The 24060-nt window shown below is 37.9% G+C and overlaps 1 protein-coding gene across 1 annotated transcript in view; it reads left to right on the top strand.

Annotated features, from left to right (window-relative positions):
• The first annotated feature begins 2707 nt into the window (after nucleotides 1-2707).
• IHO1 (interactor of HORMAD1 1) overlaps nucleotides 2708-24060 on the top strand; it is a 32503-nt gene continuing 11150 nt past the window's right edge. Inside the window, exons 1-5 of the mRNA XM_004368521.2 lie at nucleotides 2708-3059; nucleotides 5191-5365; nucleotides 6961-7124; nucleotides 19647-19695; nucleotides 19885-19972. Of these exons, the coding sequence (XP_004368578.1) occupies nucleotides 3004-3059; nucleotides 5191-5365; nucleotides 6961-7124; nucleotides 19647-19695; nucleotides 19885-19972 (532 nt within the window). The 5' untranslated portion in view covers nucleotides 2708-3003. The remainder of the gene's footprint in view (nucleotides 3060-5190; nucleotides 5366-6960; nucleotides 7125-19646; nucleotides 19696-19884; nucleotides 19973-24060) is intronic.

Below are 24060 nucleotides of genomic sequence, written 5' to 3' on the forward strand. Positions count from 1 at the left end.
ATCAACATGTAGAGATCAGGATCCACAACACATAAAATGGAGAACAACCATACAATATTGGGAATCACGGCCTAGCCAAGTTGACACATAACTTCAACCATCACAGGTTCCATATACCTTATTTGCATAGTCCCACTCCATCATTGTATGTGAGTCACAAAGACTATGGCTAGAAGGGCCGTATTAAGTAACGTATTACACTGCAATTTCTTTTCAGATTGCTTATCGCTGATGTATAGAAACCCAGTTGATTTTGTGTTGACCTTGTATCCTGTTACTATACTAAATTAGCTCTAGTAGCCTTCTTGTGGATTCTTTGGGGTCTTCTATGTATAGGATCACGTTATTTGCCTAAAAGGTATAGTTTTACTTCTTCCTTCTCAATTTGCGTACCTTTTATTTATTTTTCTTGCTACATTGCTCCAGCTAGAACTTCCAGTACAATATTGAATAGCAGTGGTGAGAGTGAGTATCTTTGTCTTGTTACTGATTTTAAGGGGAAGGCTCTCAGTCTTTCTCTACGGAGTATGGTCTTAGCAGTGGGTTTTTCATAAATGTTCTTTATTATCAGGTTGAAGAATTTCCCTTCTATTCCTAGCTTGTTGATTTTTTTTTTTAAATCATGAAAGGGCATTGGATTTTGTCAAATGCCTTCTCAGTGTTGATTGAGATGATTATGTGGTTCTTTTTCTTTATTCTGTTAATGTGGTGCATTCCAATCCCTTCTTAGTGTTTAGTACTGCAGTGTTCCCCTGACTGAGGCTCACTTTAAAGAATGAATGTTGCCAGTTTTTAAAATAAGATTGTTTCAGTTTTCATCTCAATGCAGTGCTTTATTAATTAATTTGCTTTTTGGGAATGTAATATTGCACTAAACTTCTCTGAAGGTAGTCTACAAAGAAGAAATTATCTATTCTCTGTTCAATAGGGTTGAGACCAAATAATTAACTGTGGTATTTAGTCCCAACCCTGTAGGATCTTCATTCTCAGCTGGAGTGACTGTGAGAATCTGTGGTCTGTTATGAATGAGAATTCTTTGAATTGAAAGCAGCTGACTGTGGAAGGCCCCAGGAGACCATAGATTTGTTTGGGAATGGTAAAGCCACAGTCTGAGAAAATAATTAGGGAGCACCTAGTAAGTTAGTGGAGCCCTGGTGGTGCGGTAGTTAAGAATTTGTCTGTTAACAAAAACGTCAGCACTTCGAATCCACCAGCCACTCCTTGGAAACCCTAAGGGGCAGTTCTGCTCTGTCCTGTAGGGTTGCTGTGAGTTAGAATCGACTTGACAGCAACGGGTGGGTTAGTAAGTAAGTGCCAGTGTCTATGCCAGGCACTGAATATTCATGATCTTGAATCCCTACTTCCATCCATTAAGGTAAGTGTTATCCTCATTTACTGAGATTCAGAGAAGTTAACTGATTTGTCCAACCTCACACAGCTTATAAGTAAAACAAAACAACAACAACAAAAAACCAAGCCCACTGCCATCAAGTTGATTCTGACTCCTAATGACCCTGTAACAACCCTATAGGACAGGGTAGAACTGCCTCATAGGGTTTCCAAGGCTATAATCTTTATGGAAGCAGACTGCCACATCTTTCTCCTTCAGAGCGGCTGGTGGGTTTGAACCACTGACCTTTCGGTTAGCAGCCGAGCACTTTAAACATTGTATTACCAGGGCTCCCTCAGCTTATAAGTACCAGAATCAAAATCTGAACCTTGGTTTGGTTGCCGCTAAAGCCATACTCTTTCAATTCACTACCTCGCAGCTCATAAAGGGAGAAATTTAGAACTGCTTGATTCTAGGAGATACATAGAACAGAGCCAATGTTGAGCAACAAGAGCATGGTATGTTCAAAGCAACATGGACTTTGGCACTAGGCTTACCTTGCTTAGAACCTATATATCCCTAATAATTGGAGATGACTTGAGCCTAGTTATTTAACTTATCTGAGCCTTGCTTCACAAAACTTATAAAAAGGGATAACAAGCAACACCTGCCTCACAAAACAAGTGGATGTATATAAAGTCTAGCACTGGCACATAGTAGAAGCTGGATAAATAGTAGTGCCTTAGCCCCTGATCCTGTGGTCTACACTTAAGTTCTTGCAAAACAAGTGGTTATATATAAACACCAAATGCATCTATTTTCTAGAAAATTAGAAAACTTAAATGTAACAAATTTTTCTAAATAAGGTTATATTATAAAACAGACGTGTATCAAAACGTCCGTATCTGTTCACTGCTTCTGTTTCACTTTACGTAGGTCTGTGTTGGGACAGTATTTGTTGTCTGATGGTCCACTATATGTGTGGGAATCCTACTTTCTGATGCCCACAATGGTAATGTATAACCTGATGAATGTTACTGTGAGATCTACGAGACAAAATTTTGAAATTGAGCTTGTTCCATAAAATCCAGGCTATTTGATCATTATAATGAACTGTAGCATGTAGTGTTACTTTAGCAGTAAGCATAGTAGGCAACTCTTTTTAAGAGGTTTGGGAAAGCATTTTTGCCCAAAGCACTCCCCTGCTTACCTCGCTTCTGTATTGCCAAATTCCACAACTCTTGACATTCCAGTATCCAGTGGTCTTGGAGGAACTGCACTTCTTGAGACAGGTAATAGATTAAGTCATTCATCATATCAGGTAATGAAATACAGGGTTTATTGGTCCCTTCCTAAAAGCAGATTATTGATAGAGTGGCAAGAGAAAAGGGCAAGAGAGCCAGAGAATAGAAGACAAATTTACTGTTTTATGCGTGTTTTTGAGCTCTCCCTGGTGTTGAGAAGGATGAGAATTTGTATGCAATTTAACAGCAGAATATTTCTGTGTCTGGTATATTGGTAATGGAGAATTTCACCAACTGAACAGGAATGTAACTGCTTAAGTGTCCTCATCTATATATAATAGTCATAGGTAATCTTTGGGTAAAATTATACTATGTTAATCTCCTTAATTAATGTTCCTCCCTTCTTTTTAATAGAGATAATCATAAGAAATGAATTTTAATGTCTGGAATATCAAAGACATGCTCAGTATGCCTTCAGGCTCAGGGTAAGTTTTCTGATTATATTTTCTGAGGTTTAAAAGGGTTTTATGGTTGCACTGATTTCATAGAAAGAGCATTTTCTTCCTATTAGGTTATAGTAATACAGCATCAGTTTACTGTATAGCCACTTCCCCTTCTTTTTCCCTCTCCTGTTGCCATCGCACCCTCTCATGCTTGTCTTTTTCCTTTTGGCAGTTTTCTGATTATAAAAGCAATGTCAGTGTAGCCATGTATGTTCATTGAGCAATGACTCTGGGTCCCACACTAGGCCTAAGGACTATGAGGCCTGTGAGAACTAGACTTGGTCTAACATCTGGAAACTGTCACCTCAGCTGAGGTGACTTCTATTGAAACAGCAGGGAGCAAAATCAAGACAATGTTCAGATACATGTTCAGTTGTGTAGTACAGTTTGTAGTCACTGTGGATTTCAGAGCCCCTCCAGCTGCTTACAAGACTCATTGGGATATTGCCGCCTCCACTACTCCACCCCCGTGCTTACCTTGGTGTCCACCAGCCATACAATAGGCCTGCCATTGCTGCCTTGGAGTTCATATGAGTGTGCCTGATAAGTAGTGTACACTTAAGGGATTTCTAATTGCTTTTGGTGTGCTTTTATCATTAATTGGTTTCTTTCCACCCTAACACCTTCCTGAAGACAGTTATTAATTCATCAAAAACCTAGAACACTATTCTCTTTATTCCTTAAAAAAGAAAAAAAGTGCTTACAGTTGATACAGAGTAGGGAAAATCTATCTTTCTTAATTCCAGATCATAGCTTTAAGATGTAAATCCTACATGATTCCAGTAGGCTCACAGAAGCTGCTTTTTTCCCAGCCCAGCTAATTATTCACTTTGGCCCAAGACAGGAGTCACAGAGAGCTACTTTGAGCAGTGATTATGCAACCCATATTACAATATATGTGTGCAGCTCATTACCTTAGCTAATCTCAGGTAATGGTTCTATGAGCCAAGTAATTGCCCTTCCCTGTGCTGAATGATTAGGGTTTCTTTTTGTTTTGTATTAATAATATGAAGGTTCCTTGGGTTTAGAATATGTATTTGTATATGTGTGTATTTTAATGAATAGCATGTTTTATCAGGTTTCTCAGCATTATGTAACACAAATTGTTGAGATGTCTTTCAAATAAAAACTTGGAGACTGTGTTTTACTTATCTGCTGCTTAGGTGTTGTCTCTGTAGTAGGCTCTGTGCACTGTTTACAAGTGTGATTGTATCATTATAAATGTCACTAATTCCTTTATATGTGAAGTTTGAAGACTGGCATAGATACGCAGAAGTCTGCAGCTGGGAACATTTAAAATAAGCAAGGACAAGACACTAAAAGGTGAAAGGGAACAATATCTTGCTTCAAAAACAATTTTTAATGGATCTTCCTGTGCACAGACCTGAGTTGATCATATTCTTCAGTCTGGGCAAGGCCTAGCTTTTGTTCATTTTATCATGGCTCCTTCTCTCCTTCTAGTCCTGCTTCCTTCCTTCCTTATGGTATACACTCTAGGAGAATTCATGTGTGTCCTTCCAATTCACCTTCTAGACACTCAGTTACATACTTGTTTGGTGTATATGAGTAGGTTTAAAAATTTATATAAATAATATATGGTAGCACTCATTCTATTTTTACTTTTTTTGCATTCAGAGTTATGTTTTTGAGATTTATCCATGTGGTTATATCTAAATATAGCCTATTTCTTCTGACTCCTTCATCAGTTATATGCATATACCATATTTTATTTATCTGTGCCCTTAATGATGAACAGATTCAACTTTTAAAAAGATAATGTTCTCTTAATCCCTAAAAATTTTATGAACTTTAGTCTCCAAATGCTGTTATAGCCCAGAGTGCTGGTCTACAGGCATAATGATGTTACAGTTCTTTCTGTTTGAATTTCCATCTGATTATTCCCAGGTTATTGTAATAGAAATGTCTGACGTTCAAAATTTCCTTGCATTTCTTTATAGGTAGTGCTGGTAGTGTGCACGTGACTAGGAGGTCATAACAAGCTAGCACTCTTCCCAGAATATTCTGAAATGAAAAGTTGTGAATTAAGATTTCATTTGTTCAGGATGTTTGTCCACCTGATATACCTTTCTTTTCTTTTCTTGCTTAATTTCAGGGCTATTAAGTCATCTAACTGGAATAATAATCAGACTGATTACTCTAGTCTCAGTGATTCCCAGTTCCTCTTTGGATCTCAGTTTTGTCCAGAAAATTCAGAGACCCTGTCAGCACCCTTGGACATTGGTAACCACTTAAGACATCCAAAACAGTCACAACAGAATTCTCTGGATGTGAGTCTTATTTCCAGAATTTCTCTGCTCACATTTCACAGTCATTTTGGAGATAAGCCATAAAGAAGACATTCTGCTGGAATATATTTTAAAATCATTTATCTTTAAGTTTTACTTTTTCAAATGGATTTGTGTTTGATTGGTGACTCATTTGACTTGGTAGTCTGAAATGGAGAAACAATATTTGCAATTTCTTCTATTACCAAAGCAGCATAGAATAGTGCCAGTCCTTTCACCACTCATGGGGAAAGCCAAATATTTTAAGACATTTTCTAAGACTAGTTATGCTATTGTTTGTGAAAATTTCATGAGAAAAAAGAACTGTCATAAAATAGGGATAAAGTAACATAAATTTTATTTTAGATGGAAATTGTTTTCTAAGAAATTTCAGGTGCTCTGTGGATTTTAGTCAACTGTATCACATTATCTCCTTGTAAAAGAAGATTCCGAGGCCCAATGGATAAGGGCCAGAATGAGTAACAGAGGCTCTGGTATACTTGATTTTTTTTAGACTAACTGTCTTCTCTTCCTGTGAATCAGAATTGTTTTGATTTTTTTTTTTTTTTTTTTTTTTTGGTCTAGAACTAGATTTAATTTTATGTACAGATTTACCTGCATCAATCAGGGACTTAATGAATAAGATTAGGTCAATGCTTTAAATTAGTTAGGATATATTCTGAGATAAGTATTCCAGTACAAAAATTGGTACCCAGTGATTTAAAGAAATAAATATACTCCCTACAACTTTTAGAGTAAGTTTTGCCTAAGAATGCCACTGTCCGGTCCATGTCAAACTAATCCACAAGTCTTTAGTTCACAAGCAGCTGTTGTTGTTGTTAGGTGTTGTCAAGTTGGTTCCTACTCATAGCGACCCTATGCACAACAGAACGAAACATTGCCCAGTCCTGTGCCATCCTCACAATCGTTGTTATGCTTGAGCCCATTGTTGCAGCCACAGTGTCTTTTGAGTGCCTTCCAAACTGAAAGGCTCATCTTCCAGCACTATATCAGAAAATGTTCCGCTGCTATTCATAAGGTTTTCACTGGCTAATTCTTTGCAGAAGTAGACCACCAGGTCCTTCTTCCTAGTCCGTCTTAGTCTGGAAGCTAGCTGAAACCTGTCCACCATAGGTGACCCTGCTGATATTTGAACACCAGTGGCATAACTTCCAGCATCACAGCAACACACAAGCCCCCACAGTATGACAAACTGACAGACGCATGGGCAGCAGCTGAGCAAAAGCAATTTGAGTTAAACTTATTGATATGAAAACTTTAATACATCACCTCAGATACAGCATAGGTAATTCTCTTTTGTTCCCTTTAAATTTGTACTATTTGTTTTAAGACATTTTAGTTGACATTTTAAATATCTTTGGGCTGATAAGGCAGAAACTATGTTAATAAAAATAGATGATTTATTTTAAATGTAATTTTTTGGTGTATATAAAAATAAAGTATAAATACCACATGCTTTGTTTTTTAGCAGTATGTTTTGCATTTAAATATGACTCTGCATCCTATAGAAGATAGTGAATGCTATAAATATTTTTATGTGTTAAATACTATAATGATTTTTTTTTTTCATTTAACAGAGTGAACCTAGTATTTTCACAAAGTACCAGACAAAACCCCAGCTATTTGGAGGAGATACAAAGGATGGAGGCTTATTTTCTCTTCCTTTGTCAGTTGGAAAATCAAAAGGCCTCTTGGAACAGTTTGAGGAGAAAAAGAAAAGCGCAAAAGACAAATATGACAGGTATGCAAACCTTCCAGCTCATCTTTCTGAGGGAAACAGAAAACGGAGTGCCAATATATCATATAATTCAGTTTCAGTGTGATAGCACTCTTGCTCATTTAGTAATTACCCTTTATTTGCTTTCTTGTGACTGTAACTTGTAGTAGATTTGAGTATGTCTGCCACAATTCTGGCCCCTCTGAAAAGTAAAAGGACTTCTTAGAGAAATGCAGTATTCAGGTAATGTCATATCTATTCTGCCTAAAATTTTGCCCTTTAATTTGTTTTCTTTTCAGATCATCAGGATTAGGAAATTAGATATCATTGTTTTAGGGTGAAGAGTATAGTGCATGAATTCTCAAGTCATAGTTCAAGCTGATTTTCCCACTTCGAAATATTTGTATTTTTTAGACATATGCCAAATTTTATAAATATTCTTGTTTGTTAAATGTTTTATATATATTAAATAAATTAGGACTGTTATATTAATTTGTACATAAGGAAGCTGAAGTCACAGAGAAATTAACTTGTTCATTACTTGGTAGTAAGTTATTATAAAGGCTACGTCTTTGGGTATCACAGAAATCATAACAACCAAGCAGAAATATTTCATTTGTTATTTCTGTGACAGTGAAGATCTATCACTTAGCATCACTAGTAGTACTTTTTTTTTAACTCCTTTTTTAAAATTACTGTAAGTATTGTTGTTGTTAGGTGTCGTTGAGTCAGTTCTGACTCATAGTGACCCTGTGTACAACAGAACAAAACACCACCCAGTCCTGTGCCATCTTTACGGTCATTGCTATGCTTGAACCCATTGCTGCAGCCACTGTGTCAATCCATCTCATTGAAGGTCTTCCTCTTTTTCACTGACCCTCTACTTTACCAAGCATGATGTCCTTCTCCAGGGACTGGTCCCCTCTGATAACATGTCCAAAGTATGTGAGATAAAGTCTCACCATTCTTGCTTCCAAAGAGCATTCTGGCAGTACTTTCTCCAAGACAGATCTGTTCATTCTTCTAGCAGTCCATGGTACATTCAGTATTCTTTGCCAACACCATAATTCAAATGCATCAATTCTTTGGTCTTCCTTATTCATTGTCCAGCTTTCGCATGCACATGAGGAGATTGAAAATACCATGGCTTGGGGTCAGACACACCTTAGTCCTCAAAATGACATCTTTGCTTTTTAACACTTTAAAAAGGTCTTTTGTAGCAGATTCGCCCAATGCGGTACGTCATTTGATTTCTTGACTGTTGCTTCCATTGGCATTGATCATGAATCCAAGTAAAATGAAATCCTTGACAACACTGTAAATATATAGGTAACAAAACATTTGACATTTCAAAGATCTTCACATGTACAGTTCAGTGACATTAATTATGTTCATCATGTTGTTCAACCAGCACCCTTACCCATTCCCAAATTAAACCATCACCCTTAACAGATCAAGTTGCTTTCGATATTTGAACATGTGCTTGACACTAAGGCTGCTATAGGCATGCTACAGAGGGCTAAAGACTGAGCCAGGCTACGATCCAGTTGGGAAATTAAAAAAAAAAAAAAAAAGTACTTTTAAATAAACTGTCAGAGGCATAAATTAATGGTTTAAATTGTGTAGAGACTAAAGTACACTAGGAATCTAAGAAGAGTAGGGTCAGGTGGGCAGAAGTCGAGAAGTCTTCCTGGAGGAGTGAGGGCTTGAGCTGGCCTCAAAGGATGGGCAGGGTTAGCCTGGAGAGAGGAGAGATGGGAGTCATGCCAGCAAAACTGAGCCCAGCAAGTTTCTGAAGTGGAGAAAAGCAGACTTGGCTGTGTGCTGGAGAGGAGTAGGAAATTAGCCAGCTGACAAGTGGAAGATCCCCACCACCACCACCAGTTGCCATCAAGTCAATTCTGGCTCATGGTGACCCCGTGTGTGTAGAGTAGACTGTGCTTCAAAGGGTTTTCAATGGCTGTGACCTTTCAGAAGCAGATTGCCAGGCCTTTCTTCTTAGGAACCACTAGTTGGGTTCAATCTGCCAACCTTTCATTTAGTAGCTGAGTACTTAACTGTTTGCACCACTCAGGGACTCGTGAACATGATGGTGGAGGCCCCTAAGTGCCCAGCAAAGAGCTTAGATTAGATGGTAACAGCAAAAAGGGGCATCGTATGTTCCTGAGCACAGGAATAGCATGAAAGTAATGGTTTAAGAAGATTTACTTCACGTTGATGTGTTAGATTCTAGTTGGAAATATTGGGCCACAGAGAAAGTGTCTGCAGCTGTACAAGCCCCTGGCCCCTGCTGAGCAGATCTCCAGGTGGCCTGGAATAGTTGGGCACAACCCAGGTGGCTGCCTCAGTTACAAGCCCAAACTTCAGGGCAGGGGGCCAAGACCACTAGTACTTTTATGTTCAGAGAGACAAACAGAATTTCTTTAAGAACTTCTAAATTAGTTATGCTTTCTATTGTCTATCTCCCTGTAGTTAGAAAATAAAAATGCTCTATTTAAAGTTTATGATTTTGTTGATTAATAAACATTTCCCAGATGTTGATAGACTTCTTTCTCCTAGAAATCCAGGCTCTAGAACCTTAGTGTTTTCTCAGAGACCCCTTCAGGGCTATCGCAGGGGACCATGAAAATGAGCAGGTTGTTCCCACCCGCTTTCTCCTTCAGACAGAAGAGCCTTAATTTTTTTTTTTTTTTTTTGTTCTCTGGGCTTTTGGGTTATATTTTATTTGAACAATGATTCTGCAGCTAAGAATTAAAAAAAAAAATTACACATTGCTTTAGGTAAGTCCATTCTCTTTTTTCCTTTACTTACTTCTTTCTCTCTCTCTCTTTTTTTTTGTAGTTAAATGCTTTTCTATTAACAATTATTTACAAAATAATAAAAAACTAGTATTTATATAGAGAGAACAATTGATAAAGACTCTGAAGAATCTCTCTCCATTAAAGAAAAAATTTGCATTAAAAAATATTGACTTATAGGAAAGTGAAAAAAAGTAAAGACTAAGGGAGCAATTAGTCCAAAGGACTAATGGACCGCACGAACCACAACCTACATAACCCCGAGACCAGAAGAACTGTATGGTGCCTGGCTACCACTGTCGACCACTCTGACTGGAATTATAAAAGAGGGTCCTGACAGAGCAGGAGAAAAATGTAGAACAAAAGATCAGATCACAAAAAAGACCAGACTTAACTGGTCTAACAGAGACTGGAGGAACCCCCAGGACTATGGCCCATGGACACCCTTCTAACTCAGAACTGAAGCCACTCCTGAGGTTCACCTTTCAGCCAAAGATTCAAACCAAACCAAACCCGTTGCTGTGGAGTCAATTCTGACTCATAGCGACCCTATAGGACAGAGTAGAACCGCCCCATGGGGTTTCCAAGGAGTAGCTAGTGGATTCAAACTGCTGATCTTTTGGTTAGCAGCTGTAGCTCACCATAGCTCTTAATTACTGCGCCACCAGGGCTCCAGCCAAAGATTAGGCCGGCCTGTAAAATAAACGAGAGCCCTAGTGGTGCAGTGGTTAAGAGATCTACTGCTAACCAAGAGGTCAGCAGTTTGAATCCACCAGCTGCTCCTTGGAAACCCTATGGGGCAATTCTACTCGGTCTTATAGGGTCACTATGAGTCGGAATCGACAGCAATGGGCTTATAAAACAAACAATAACACACGTGAGGAACGTGCTTCTTAGATCAATCAAGTATACCAAACCAAATGGGCAACACCTGCCCAAAAACAAAGATGAGAAGGTGAGAAGGGACAGGAAAACTGGATGAATGGAACTGGGGAACCCAGGGAGGAAAGGGAAACGGGGAAAGTACTGACACAATGTGGGGATTGCAACCAATGTCATGAAACAATTTGTGTATAAATTTTTGAATGAGGAACTAATTTGCTCTGTAAACTTTCACCTAAAGCACAATAAAAAACAAAATTGACTTACATGATAAGCAGAAAAGCAAAATTTTAATAAATTCTGGTGAATAGTAAACCTAAGATTTTATATTCCTTGTTTTCTTTCAATATATGCAGGTCAGAAATGTGGTGAGAAGAAGTGAGAAATTTAAAAATTAGAGAAATCACAGCACTACAAATTTGGAAGTAGAAAAATGATGAGGCCTGATATGGGGTTCAAACATAAGAGATGAAAACAATAAAACATCAATTTGCATATTGTGTTTTGAAAGTACATATTTTTCTAAACTTATTGAAAGAACATATGAAGTTAAGAAATCTCAAAAGAAGCCTTAGTCGTTCAGATTGTATACGTTAGGGCTCTTTCAGTAGCAAATAGAAACTCACCTCAAACTAGCTTTGGCAAAAAGGAGAATCTATTAGCTCTCCTAACCAAATTGTGGGAAGAACAGGGAATGAAATGCAACCAGAATTTACACTCTCTTGTCTGTGCTTCTGTCTCTATCTCTACTTCATACTCTTTTACTAGAGACCAGCTTCTTACCAACACAGAGGAAAGGACTGTCTTCCTTTAGTTCCAGTTTAAAAATTCCCAAGGAAGGCTTCTGATAGGTCTGATTTGCTTAGGTCACAGGGGGTGGTATGGAGGGGGCTGTGACTGGAAGCCCTCACGGGAACTACTTTTAGATGCAGGAGAAAGCAGTTCCCCATGGGAGAGGAATGCTGGACACACCAAACAAGGATGCCATTACCTAGATTATTTTATTTATCATATTTGAGAAAACAGATTAGCCTCATTCACAATTAATAACCACAAATAGATCACAAAAATAACTGTTCTGTCAATAAATTCTTGATCATTGTAGTGAAGTTTGTTATTCATTCATTCACTCACTCAACAGGGAGAAAAATGGTATCTTTCTTTGAAGTGCTCAGTCTTGTTAGGGGAACAGACATGTAATGGATGAATTATACAGCTGGGCTGGAAACAAGTTGTAAGCAACAGAAATCAATTTTGACTCTTTTAAATAGAAAAGGGATTTATTAAAAAGAGAGTAGAATAGGTTCTGGCTCCGGGTAAGAGGGAGTAAGCACACTCCATCCTATCTTTTCCACTGAAAGCAACTAAAAGCCCTACACAGAATGCATGGAGCAGCTATCTGAGGACTAAGAAAAGTAAACGGCAGCGGGTGGATTGGAGAAGGAAACCAGAACTGGAAGTATGAACTATCTGGCTGTGAGTTTCTTTCTTTTTTCATCTTTTATTTTAATCAAAATTGAAAACTTTTGCTCTGAAAAAGACCCTGTTAAGAAAATGAAAAGATATGCTACAGACTAGGAGAAAATATGTGTAAATCACATTTCCAACAAAGGACTTGTATCCAGAATATATAAAGGACTCTTAAAACTCAACAATAAGAAAATAAGCAACTCAATTAAAGAAAAGAAAAAGATTTGAACCAGACACTTCACTAAAGAAGGTATACGGATAGCAAATAAGTACATGAAAAGATAGTAAACATCATTAGCCATGATAGAAATGCAAATTAAAATCACAATGAACTACTGCTGCATATCTGTTAGAATGGCTAAAATGAAAAAAACCAAACCAAAAAAAAAAAAACCACAAACCAAAAACTGACAATGCCAAGTGCTGGACAAGGATTATAGAGTAACTGGAACTCTTGCTGGTGGGGATGAAAAATCATACAGCCACTCTGGAAAAGTTTGACAGTTTCTTATAAAGTTACACGTAATTTACTACATGTCTCAGCAAATTAGATTCCTAGGTATTTACCCTAGATAAATGAAAATTTATGTTCACACAAAAATCTGTACACAGATGTTTTTAGTAGCTTTGTACATAATTACCAAAAACTGGACACTATCCAAATTTCCTTCAATATGTGAATGGATAAGCAAACTATGATATGTCCATACAATAGAAAACTAAGCAATAAAAAGGAATGAACTGTTGATACACACAACAACATGGATGGATGAATCTTAAAGACACTATGCTGAGAGAAAGAAATCAGTCTCAAAAGGTTACATACTGTGTGATTCAATTTAAGAGAAATTCTGAGAAAGGCAAAGCTATAGGGATGGAGAATAGATCAGTGGTTACCAGGGCCTGGGGATGTGGACTAGGTTTGACTACAAAGAGACAGCATGAGGGATTTTTTTGGGGTGATAGAACTGTTCTATACTCTGATTGTGGTGGTGATTAGTAAATCTAAATATGTACAGGTAGTCCCCGACTTACAACGTATTTGAGTTATGACGAACTGCACTTAACGATCATCCATTTTTTTGTATGTCTTATCGTTAGTAATATGTACTACATACAATATTGCAGCGTGTAATTCATTGATGTTATCCTTCTCAGATGTAATGTTTCCAACCCCCAAAGACAAAGATGGGAGTTATAAAGATGCTGATAATAAAAGGCAATAATAATGAAAACTAAAAAAAAAAAAAATGAGGTGTGTGACTTAAGTCAGAACTGACTTAACAACGGGGTAGTCATTGGAATGGAACCCCGTCATAAGCCGGGAACTACCTTTATTAACACTCAGAATTGTATGCCAAAAATAAAAAAGTTAATTTCATGATATATTAATTTAAAAATGTAAAAATAATTTTTAAAAGGATATTTGATGGCTCATTCTCTTAGTCAGGATTATGTTCAACTGCATATATTATGCATATAATATATTACACTCATACTCATAATAGCAGAAGCTTAAAAAAGATAGATGTTTATTTCTCTTTAATATAAAAATCATCCTGTGGTGTGTGACCCAAGGATAGGATGATACTTTCATGATTCTCAAGGACTTGGTTTCTTCCAGCACTCTGATCTACCATCCTTAAAGTGTGGCCTCTGTCTTCATGGTGCTTTATGGCTTCTGGAGCTCCAGCTGTTGCCTTAGAATTTCAGACAGCAAATGGATGAAGAGAGAAAGAAGGATATCTTCCCTTCCCTTAAGGACACTTTTTGGAAGTTGCATGCAACACTTCTGCTTATATCTAACACTGGCTAGAATTTACTCACATGGGCACACCTAGCTGCAAGGGAGTCTGGGAATGTCATCTAGCTGGGTGGCAAGGAAAAACATAAGGATTCTGATAAAGAAGAAAGAAAATTAGAACACTGGTAGTTTCTGTCACACTCATACAATTGCCAACAGCTACCCTACCGTGTATAACTCCCCAAATCAAGTCTCAGAATTAGTCCAGTGCAAATTCTGCTGCCTGCGCATCAGGGTACATTAAACTCTCCCTTGCACGGTTGCCAGTGTAGCTTTGGACCCTGCTACTGGCCCCGTGGAGCTCCATTTTTCTGCTACTGTAGCCATAGCCACCAGAGAGTGCCCACAGTGTCTTCCCCCTGATTGCAGGTCTGGGCAAGGCATGTATGAGGTGAGAGCCCAGGGTGCAGGAGAGGCTGAAAGAACAAGTCCATGGTATTCTCAGTCTCTAAAGAAAGAAAGAGACTGTTTTTCCCCCACACCTGGGAAATTCCCCAAATGGGAAGGAGGGTCAGATGCAGAACAGCCTCAAATAAAAACTCTAGACTTTACATTGTCAGTACAAAGTTGTAAATGCTGAAGTAAAGGTCGCAACCAAGTGCTTTGGGACTCCTGAGGGCAGGCCCATAACTCTGATGGTTGGTGCAGGATAGGTTCCATCCAAAGGCGCACATCTAAACTGCGTGGGTGTTCTGAGCAGAGACGTTGGGCCTATCAGATTCTCAAGTTCGCCTCTGAATCAGCTTATTCTGTGAGCCACCATTCACACTGGTTTATATAACTCTAGTCTGCTTTCTGTACATTTTTTAAAGTAAAAATGGGATCGTTTTCTATGGACTATTTTGCTATCTGCTTTTTAAATTTAATAATATTTAATGATTATTTTTCTATATAATCTACAAAATCATTTCTAATAGCTGCATTGTACTCTATCATATGGATGTACCAGGGGTGATATTTTAATAGTTAATACAGCATGAATACTAAATACTCAGAACAGATGCTGACTGCACACAAATGGCAGAGCTGCGTCCTGGTGTAATATTGCTGTCAGCCTTGCATGTACTGGTCAGATGCAGAGAAATCCCTATTTCTAAGCATTTATTGTTATGTAGGGTGTGTGTTTGGTGAGGAAGAATAAAAGTGGCTTCCAAATGAATGTAGCTTTTTGTGAAAGGTTCAATTATCAAGCTTTTAAGGTTTTTACTTTCTATCTTAAGCACCTTTTAAGGCTTTTGCGTAAATCAGAATTTGACATTTCAATCCAGATAAAGTGGAATCAAGGATTAATAAACAGTTATGAAACAAGGGATCTGTAATTTATATAGAAAACATTTAAATTTAAAATTATATTCAAAAGGTATTTAATTTGTGTGGTATAATTTAATGTTGGGTATATAGGTTCCCAAATGCCAATGAGGTCATGAGAATCAAGAATCGCTCCCAACCAGTAATATAGGCTTTCCTAAACAGTGCTTCAGTAGCATTGTTGGACTTAAAAAATGTTTTTTGTTGTTTTGTTTTATGTATTTTTTCCAATCAAGTTAATAGATGTACATAGTTTTTAAAAGAATACAATTAGGCTTAAGCGTTAGGCTGCTAACCGAAAGGTCAGTAGTCAGAATCCACCAGCCACTCCTTGGAAACCCTATAGGGCAGTTCTACTCTGTCCTATAGGGTTGCTATAAGTCAGAATCGACTTGACGGCAGTGAGTATCTTTCCCTACTCCTGATTCTCTTTTCCTTTTTGCAACTGAATTGCAATCCTTTTAAACTATCCTAGAATTTACTTCCATTTATCTTATGGCATATGTTAGATGACTTATGCCGTCATTTCTTGATTTTTTTCAGCTTTAGATAATGAGAATTTACTTCTCTTTACGACTTTGCCTCCTTCCTGCCACAAACGCTGTAAACTTACCATCATCATCCCAGTATAGTTATACGAACATTTTTAGTTAAATCAGTATTCAGTGTTTCTATCCTTATTATTTGTGACTGTTATAGATAGCCTAGAAAAACTACACATACTATGATTACATTTTCCTAATGTTAAAAATTGCCTTATTTTCTTTTTTGCTTAGTTTTCTATGTAGAAATCACAGTTCATTCCCAAATTCTGCAGCAGAACTGGAAAGTTCCTCGTTATATGTTCAAACACATCAGAAATTCTTTCAGTGTCATTTTCTTCTTGGAGGCATTCCCCTAACTCCAGTCTAAACTTAGTGCTGTCTGATCGCCCCAGGACCAGGTACCCAACAGCTAAGGCCCCCTGAGCCTGCAGAATTATTCAAAATGCCCAATTCCCAGGAAGCCTGAGAAACCTAGCTAACCCCACCCTGCTTGCCATACATAAGCTCTCTTCTAAAATTCCAGCTTGTTGTTACCCTGTCTCCGGGTGCAGCCCCCTGTTTGGTTCTGCATCATGGCATGCTGTACCTCCATATCTCTGGGAACTGTGAGTATAATAAACCTAGTTACTTTTCATGGTCTCCCTGACAACTCTTTCCTGTGTCACACCTGACTTACCATCCCACAGATCTGTTAGAGCACTCTCTCCTGTGTTGGATCCTCTGCTTCTTGGACCCTGTGTCCTCTTCTTTCTTGGTTTACTCCTTGGATTTGGTGGAGAACATATTCCAGAAACTACCTGAGGATAAGTGCACAGCACCTAAACAATTTTTTGAGATCTTCTATACCTGAGGGAGTCCCTGGGTGATGCAAATGGTTAAGTACACAGCTACTAACCAAAAGATTGGCAGTCCAAACCCACCCAGAGGAGCCTCAGAAGAAAGGTCTGGAGATCTGCTTTGGAAAGGTCACAACTTTGAAAACCCTCCGCAGCATAGTTCTACTCTGACACACATGATTTCTCCATGAGTCAAAATCAGCTCAACAGTAACTGGTGGTGGTGGTATATTTTATTTTCCCCTCACATTTGATGCAAATTAGTCTGGAAATAGAATTCTACATTGTAAATTATTTTTCCTCAAAATCTCTAAGGCATTGCTCTATTGTCTTATTGCTTTTTATGTTGCTTTTAAAAGGTCTAATGCCGTTCTAATTTCTGATTCTTTGTATCATTTGCTTTTTTCTGTCTGGAAGTTTTTAGGATTTTTTCATTAGTGTTCTGACATTTCACAGTGACATGCTTTGACGTGGCATGCCATAGTGCCTGGACATTGGGTAGTTCTTTTCAATCTATAAACTTGTGTCCTCTGCTCTTGGAATTTTTTTGTATTTTATTTTTGAGAATATTCTTTCTATTTTCACTCTTTTCTCTTTTTTGGGGTATCCTATCTTGAGGATGTGTTGGATCTCCTGAACTGATCCTCTAATTTTTTTTTCTTACCTTTCATCTATTTTCCACCTCTTTGTGTTCTACTTTCTATCAATCTCCTTAACTGCATCTTCTACTGATTTTTTTAATTTCTGCTATTTTTAGTTTCTAGGTACTCCTTATTTTCTGTTTTTATCAGTTAATACTGTTCTGTTCTTAACATCCTTAACTCATTAACTTTTCTCATTTTTAAGCTTTTTATTGTTTTCAAATAATGTTCTAGTTTCTTTCATATCAAGCATATGGTTTATCGATTCTTGAACAGTAATGATGAATTCTCTTTTTAAAGTTTATCTGGTGGGCCATCAAAAAGACCTGGTATGAGGAGTGAAGGAGCTTGGGTGATGCGAGCAGTTTGGGATCAGCTGCTAACCTAAAGGTTGTCAGTTTGAACCTACCTGTGGCTCCACAGGAGAAAGACCTTGCTATCTGCTCCTGTAAATATTACAGCCAAGAAGACCCTATGGGATGCACACCTATGTTCACTGCAGCATTATTCACAATAGCAAAAAAAAAAAAAAAAATGGAAACAACTTAAGTGTCCATCAACAGTCGAATAGATAAGCAAAATGTGGTACACATACAATGGAATACTATGCAACCATAAAGAACAATGATCAATCTGTGGTACATATTATAACATGGATGGACCTGGAGGACATGATGCTAAGTGAAATAAGTCAGTCACATAAGGGCAAATATTGTATGATCCCACTTTTATCAGAAGATAAGAATAGATTTATACAAAGAGACCAATGTTCATTGGTGGTTACAGGGGGGAGGGGGAGATATGCTCTAAATCATAGATATTTGTTATTTTTGGTGATGGGAAAAGTGGCACTGAATTTGGGTGTAGTGAGCACAGCTTGACCAAAGTAAATGATGTCACTGAGAAACACTCAAGAGAAAAAGATGCTTTTACTAAAGAATTTGACATGTAATTTGGCAACAACACCAACAATGACAAAAAACGAGTGTATGATCACATATATATGTATACAGGCAGATAGTTATATGAGTAGGTACATGTGTATACATATGTGAGCACAGATAGAAATATCTATATGTATGTGTAAGTACAGATATGTGTGTGCAGGCACATACACTTATAGAAGACAATTACAGATTCTCCTCAGACATAACCAAACACCTTGTGAGATTGGTTTTCTAAGTTTGGAGGCTTAAGACTTTAGTTCTATGGGACAGCTTAGTCGATTAGCATAATATAGTTCACGAAGTTCATGTTCTGCATCCTAAAGAAGTGAGTAAAGTCTGGAGTCTTAAAAGCTTGTGAGTGGCAATCTAAGATACAACTCTTGGTTTCTACTTGTCAGGAGCAAAAGAATAAGAAGGAAACCAAAGTCACAGAGAAGAAGGAAATCTTCAGGGCTAGTAGCCTACACGAGCCGTGGCCTCATTCACCATGAGACCAAAAGAACTAGATGGTGCCCAGCTACCACTACTGACCATTCTGACCAGAGTCACAAAAGATGGTTCCAGATAGAATGGGAGGAAAATGTAGAACAAAACTCACATTCTTAAAAAAAGCCAGACTTACTGGACCAATTGAGATAAGAGGATCCCCTAAGACTGTCACCCTGAGATACTCTTTAAGCCTTGAACCAAAACTATCCCCTGAGATCACCTTTTAGTGAAATAACAGAGTGGCACACAGGGCTATTACCCATAACTACAGTGCTCTACTAAAAAACCATCTATATGAGACCAAAAGGTCAACATTTACTCTAAAGCAAAGATGAAAAGATAAGGGGGCAGGGATTCTAGAGTACTGGAAAAGAACAACGAAAACAATTAAAAGGGAATATTGACACATTGTGAAAAATATAACTAATGTCACTGAACAATTTGTATAGAAGTTGTAAATGGAGACCTAATTTAATGTGTAAACTTTCACCAAAAACACAATAAAATATTATTTTAAAAAAAACAAAAATCCTACCGGGCAGTTCTACTCTGTCACTTGGGGTCGCTATGGATTGAAATAGACTCGACAGCACCCAACAACAAGAACTAGGTTCATAAAGAGTGGATTTAAAAAAGAAAAGAGTGGTTTGCCTTGGAAATGCTTGCGAAAAGTCTATGCTCTTTTTTTCCAGATGAGCACTGAAGTTTCTTAAAGTCTCTCCAACTCTGATCAAGCACTATTTTGATGCCACATTCATGGAATTAGTTCTGTTATATACTATTTCAGTATTTCACAGATTTACTTTCTTTATTCTCTCCTATCCTAGTGAGACTGTATGCAGCTTTATTTCTCATGTCAGAGAAACTATTCACAGGGTAAGTACATCTTCATTTTTAGGAGTTAGAGCACCATACATTTTAGAAAGTTTAATAATTATATTGTATTTCCTTTAGTTCGTGTAAAATAGCAAAATTAACTACTCTTTTAAAAATCATTAAATGAGAATTCTCTAAGTTAATAAAATATGGTAACAGTCTATGAATTCTTAATTTTTTGTTTTTTAGTTGCAGACATCTGTGGAAAAGTCTGAGGAACATCTCAGTTCAAGAAGTCAATCTATTTTGGATTCTTTAGAGACTGTGGCAAAGACATGTGAGTGCCTCATGCTTGAGGATATCAGCAGAGGGCACTGGCGAGCAGTGAACATGAACTTTTTGTCCCTAGTCAGGTTTCTGCCAGTGATGAGGTTCCATACAGCGTTTCAAATGAAAGGGTGGGTACGTAAGGTTAGCCCTGAAGAAAGTAGAACGCGTTAAGTTGGGTAGTGGGACCCACCTCTGCGTGGGAACGCCATGGTCCCATGATGCCTTCTGTGAACAACTCATTCTCAACCCAGTAACCTTGTAACCTCCTGGCCAAGTTTCTCATCTCACTGCCTGTGGTGAATCAGCACCATCCCTGCTAGCTGTGCTGTCTGTGGAGACACTGCCCCTTAGGAGTTAGAAATACTCTAGTTGTCTACTGTTCTTCTTGCTAGCTTGGTTTCAGAGAGAGCTGTTTTATAGTGAATTGCAGATCTTTCTCGATTTTAGTTATAGTTTGTGGTTTGTAGAACCCTTTGCCCTGCCAATTAGTGATTTACATTTAGATGAAACTGTGTTCCTGGCCCTTGCTGAACAGAAGAGAGCCATTACACAGCTTTCCTTAGGTGGACACTTCTCTAGAACCGACAGCTTGGTTAAACAGCAAGCTGACAACTGCATCTGCACTTGTTTGAATTTGTCTCTGTATTTATTTTTTATTTTAAGCAAATTGAAATCAACTTTTTCAAATTCCATGGGATAGATTGCTCATTATTTACAAAAATCAATGCCTTTGTGTGGCTTAGAAATTAATCTCCATCTGTCTGCAAAAAAGCACTGCACTGTCTGCTGGCTTCCAACCTGGGTATATTCTACCCAGAGTAACTGTGCATCTGTTTGGAAACCAGTTCTGGAAGCCTAAGACTGTTACCCCACAAAAGGTAGCAAGGTTAAGAGCAGAGGCAAATCAGGGATGCTTCCATTGCATAAAATGGTAGAATAGCTCACTTGTAAGTGCCCAAGGAAAGCACTCTTTTGTTGTTTTGTTTTTTGCTTTCTACATTTAAAACTAGTTGAAGCACAAAACAGAAGACTGCAGCAAAGGTGTGGCATTTAAGGCCCCTTGACCAACACAAAGTCATGGCAGAGAGATAGGATTAGAACTGAGCCTGGCTCATAGTAGGCCTAGGGATCCTGATCCTTTGCCTTCAATGGTTCCTGGATTTTCAGAGGCTAAGACACTGCTACAAAAGACCTCTTTAAAGTGTTAAAAAGCAAAGATGTCACTTTAAGGACTAAGGTGTGCCTGACCCAAGCCATGATGTTTTCAATCACCTCATATGTGTACGAAAGCTGGACAATAAATAAGGAAGCCTGAAGAAGAATTGATGCCTTTGAATTATGGTGTTGGCGAAGAATATTGAATATACCATGGACTGGCAAAAGAACGAACAAATCTGTCTTGGAAGAAGTACAGCCAGAATGCTACTTAGAAGCAAGGATGGTGAGACTTTGTCTCACATACTTTGGGCATGTTATCAGGAAGGATCAGTCCCTGGAGAAGGACATCATGCTTGGTAAAGTGGAGAGTCAGCAAAAAAAAAGGAAGACCCTCAACGAGATGGATTGCCACAGTGGCTGCAACAACGGGCTCAGGCATAACGATCATGAGGATGACGCAGGACCAGGCGATGTTTCAGTTCTGTTGCACATAGGGTCACTGTGAGCCGGAACTGACTCAATGACACCTAACAACAATAACAAGACTCAGAAGAGGGAGCCGCACCAAGAGGCCAAACAGTGACAGACAGAGTGACATCATATTAATTAGAAGACCAAGTCATTCTTGAAAATGGGCACAATTAGCTTGTTCAGAATCATTCCCTTTCTTGATAAGTAATGACCAGGAATACAAAGTTAGTCCACTGAGAGAGGAACCAGACAAATTCTCTATCATCTGGCCAGGCCCAGTCCAGCTAGCCCACAGCACTAAACTCCACTCAGTGCATTCTGCAGGTTTGCACTCTGCTCACTGTGCTCATCAGGAAAAGAGGAGGTAAAGATGCTGTGTGGAAGTGCTGTCTTATATTATAACATAATTGGAGCTGTCAGAGAGTAAGGTCATGAAATCTTCCCCCAGTCACACTCTACCTGCACAATCAGAAAGGTCACCATAGTGATCTAATTTAACTCCTTCTGTTCTTCAGCTTAGGATACCAGTGACGAGAGTAATAAAATGAATTGCCAAGGCCACCCACATTCTGCTTCACAATGAGTTTAGGTGGGCTAATTAAGTGGAGAGCAGTACTTTCATGTGATAGGCATCAGTTCCATTGAAAAATATGATTGTTAAGAAAATAAAATGGAAGAGTCACTGTCAAATTAAAAAAATGTCTCTTTTGGAAAATAGGTAACTCTTTACATTAAAATAAATTCCATATGAATCAATATATTAGGTGTGTTGATTAAATCATAAAAGAACTAGAAGAAAACCTGGGAAACATTTTTGTAATTTTGAAGTAGGGAAAGCCTTTCTAAGCAAGACACATATAATTGTTAAGAATGAGAACCATGTTGGAATGGAAGGACCTGTTCACTGTTAAATGAAAACAGTGAGGAACCGTTCACATGTACACATAGTTTGCTTCAGGACACATCCTTGTGGCCAGCAGAAACTGGAAGGGTGTTCCCCAAAAAAAGGGGTGCTGAGGGTCCTCCCCTTATACACAGAGGCTCCCAGACCTTTCCTTAGGCTTATTCATCAGCACAGCAGGGAGGCAAAGCTACAGGGTAAAAGGAAAATCACTGGCCATGGGTGGAAAAGCATTCATTTCTAAGTTGCATCAGAATCTGATCTTGTCTCAGTAAGCTCTTATCAAATTGCTAAAATAGAAACAAACAAAAAAAGTTCTTCATAGGAAAAGAGAGATATTCTCCAGAATATGGAAGTGGATTTTAAATGGAATTTTTACACAAAAGCTAAAAATACTGACTGTTAATAGCCAAAGCAGAAATTAAATGAGTACCTTTCTAAGAAACATACATACACAGTCAATCTATACAAGGATATGCATATGCACTATATTAATGCAAAATTCCAGAAACTACTGATAATGTTAAATCCAGGAAGTGAGACCATGGTCTGCATGGGAGAGGTTTAATAGTTGTTCACTGCAGCCCATTTGTATTGTTAATGGTTTCGAGTTATTTTCATAAATAAAATTTTGAAAAAGAGAAAGAATAGATTGACTTTGGAAGTAATGGACTCAGAATAAAAGCTCCTGTAAAGGAGAGGCACCAAACATATGTCTCCCTGGAGGCAAGGACAGAATGTATGGGACCACAGACTGATGTTTTCTAAGTGCTGAATCCAGACTTGAACACTTTGCTTGCCTTCCTCATCTTCTACTTTCAAGGAGTGGGGAGAGGTCAGTAATGTCCACTGTTGCTAAGAAACACTACTATTTTGGAACTCTTCTAAGGAAAGATGGTTACGTTTGCTTTCTACTACAAATATCTCCATAATGTCTTGAAAAGTATGTGACCAGCAAACATCCCTTTTGAGTTTAGGTACAGGAATCCAGTACTTGAAACGTAAACAGCCTCTTTCTAATTGATTGATACATGGAATTTAACTTGTACTGGGGTTAAGAAGTAGGAGAAAGTTTGCTTTCTAAAAAGTTCTAATTTTATTTTTTTCAGTTTCTTTTTTTAATTGTGGTAAAATGTACATGAAATTTACCATTTAACCATTTTTGAGTGTATAATTCAGTGGTACTAAGTATATTCACAATGTTGTGTAACCATCACTACTATCTATTTCCAAATCTTTTTTATCATCCCAAACAGAAGCTCTATAGCCATTAAACAATAATTCCCCATCACCCTCCCCCTCTCCAGCTATGAGTAACCTCTATTCTACTTTCATTTCTATGAATTTGCCTATTCTAGATAATTCATATAAAGGAAGTCCTATAATATTTCTCCTTCTGTGTCTAGATTATTTCACTTAGGGTAATGTCTTCAAGATTCATCCTTGTTGTAGCATATATTAGAACTTCATTCCTGGTTGATTAACCACAACAACAATAAAAAACAAAGAATTTTGTTCCTTTCTATGGCTGTATAATATTCCATTGTATAACTATATCATATTTT

Source organism: Trichechus manatus, unplaced genomic scaffold (assembly GCF_000243295.1).
Source record: "Trichechus manatus latirostris isolate Lorelei unplaced genomic scaffold, TriManLat1.0 scaffold00001, whole genome shotgun sequence".
Taxonomy (NCBI): Eukaryota; Metazoa; Chordata; class Mammalia; order Sirenia; family Trichechidae; genus Trichechus; species Trichechus manatus.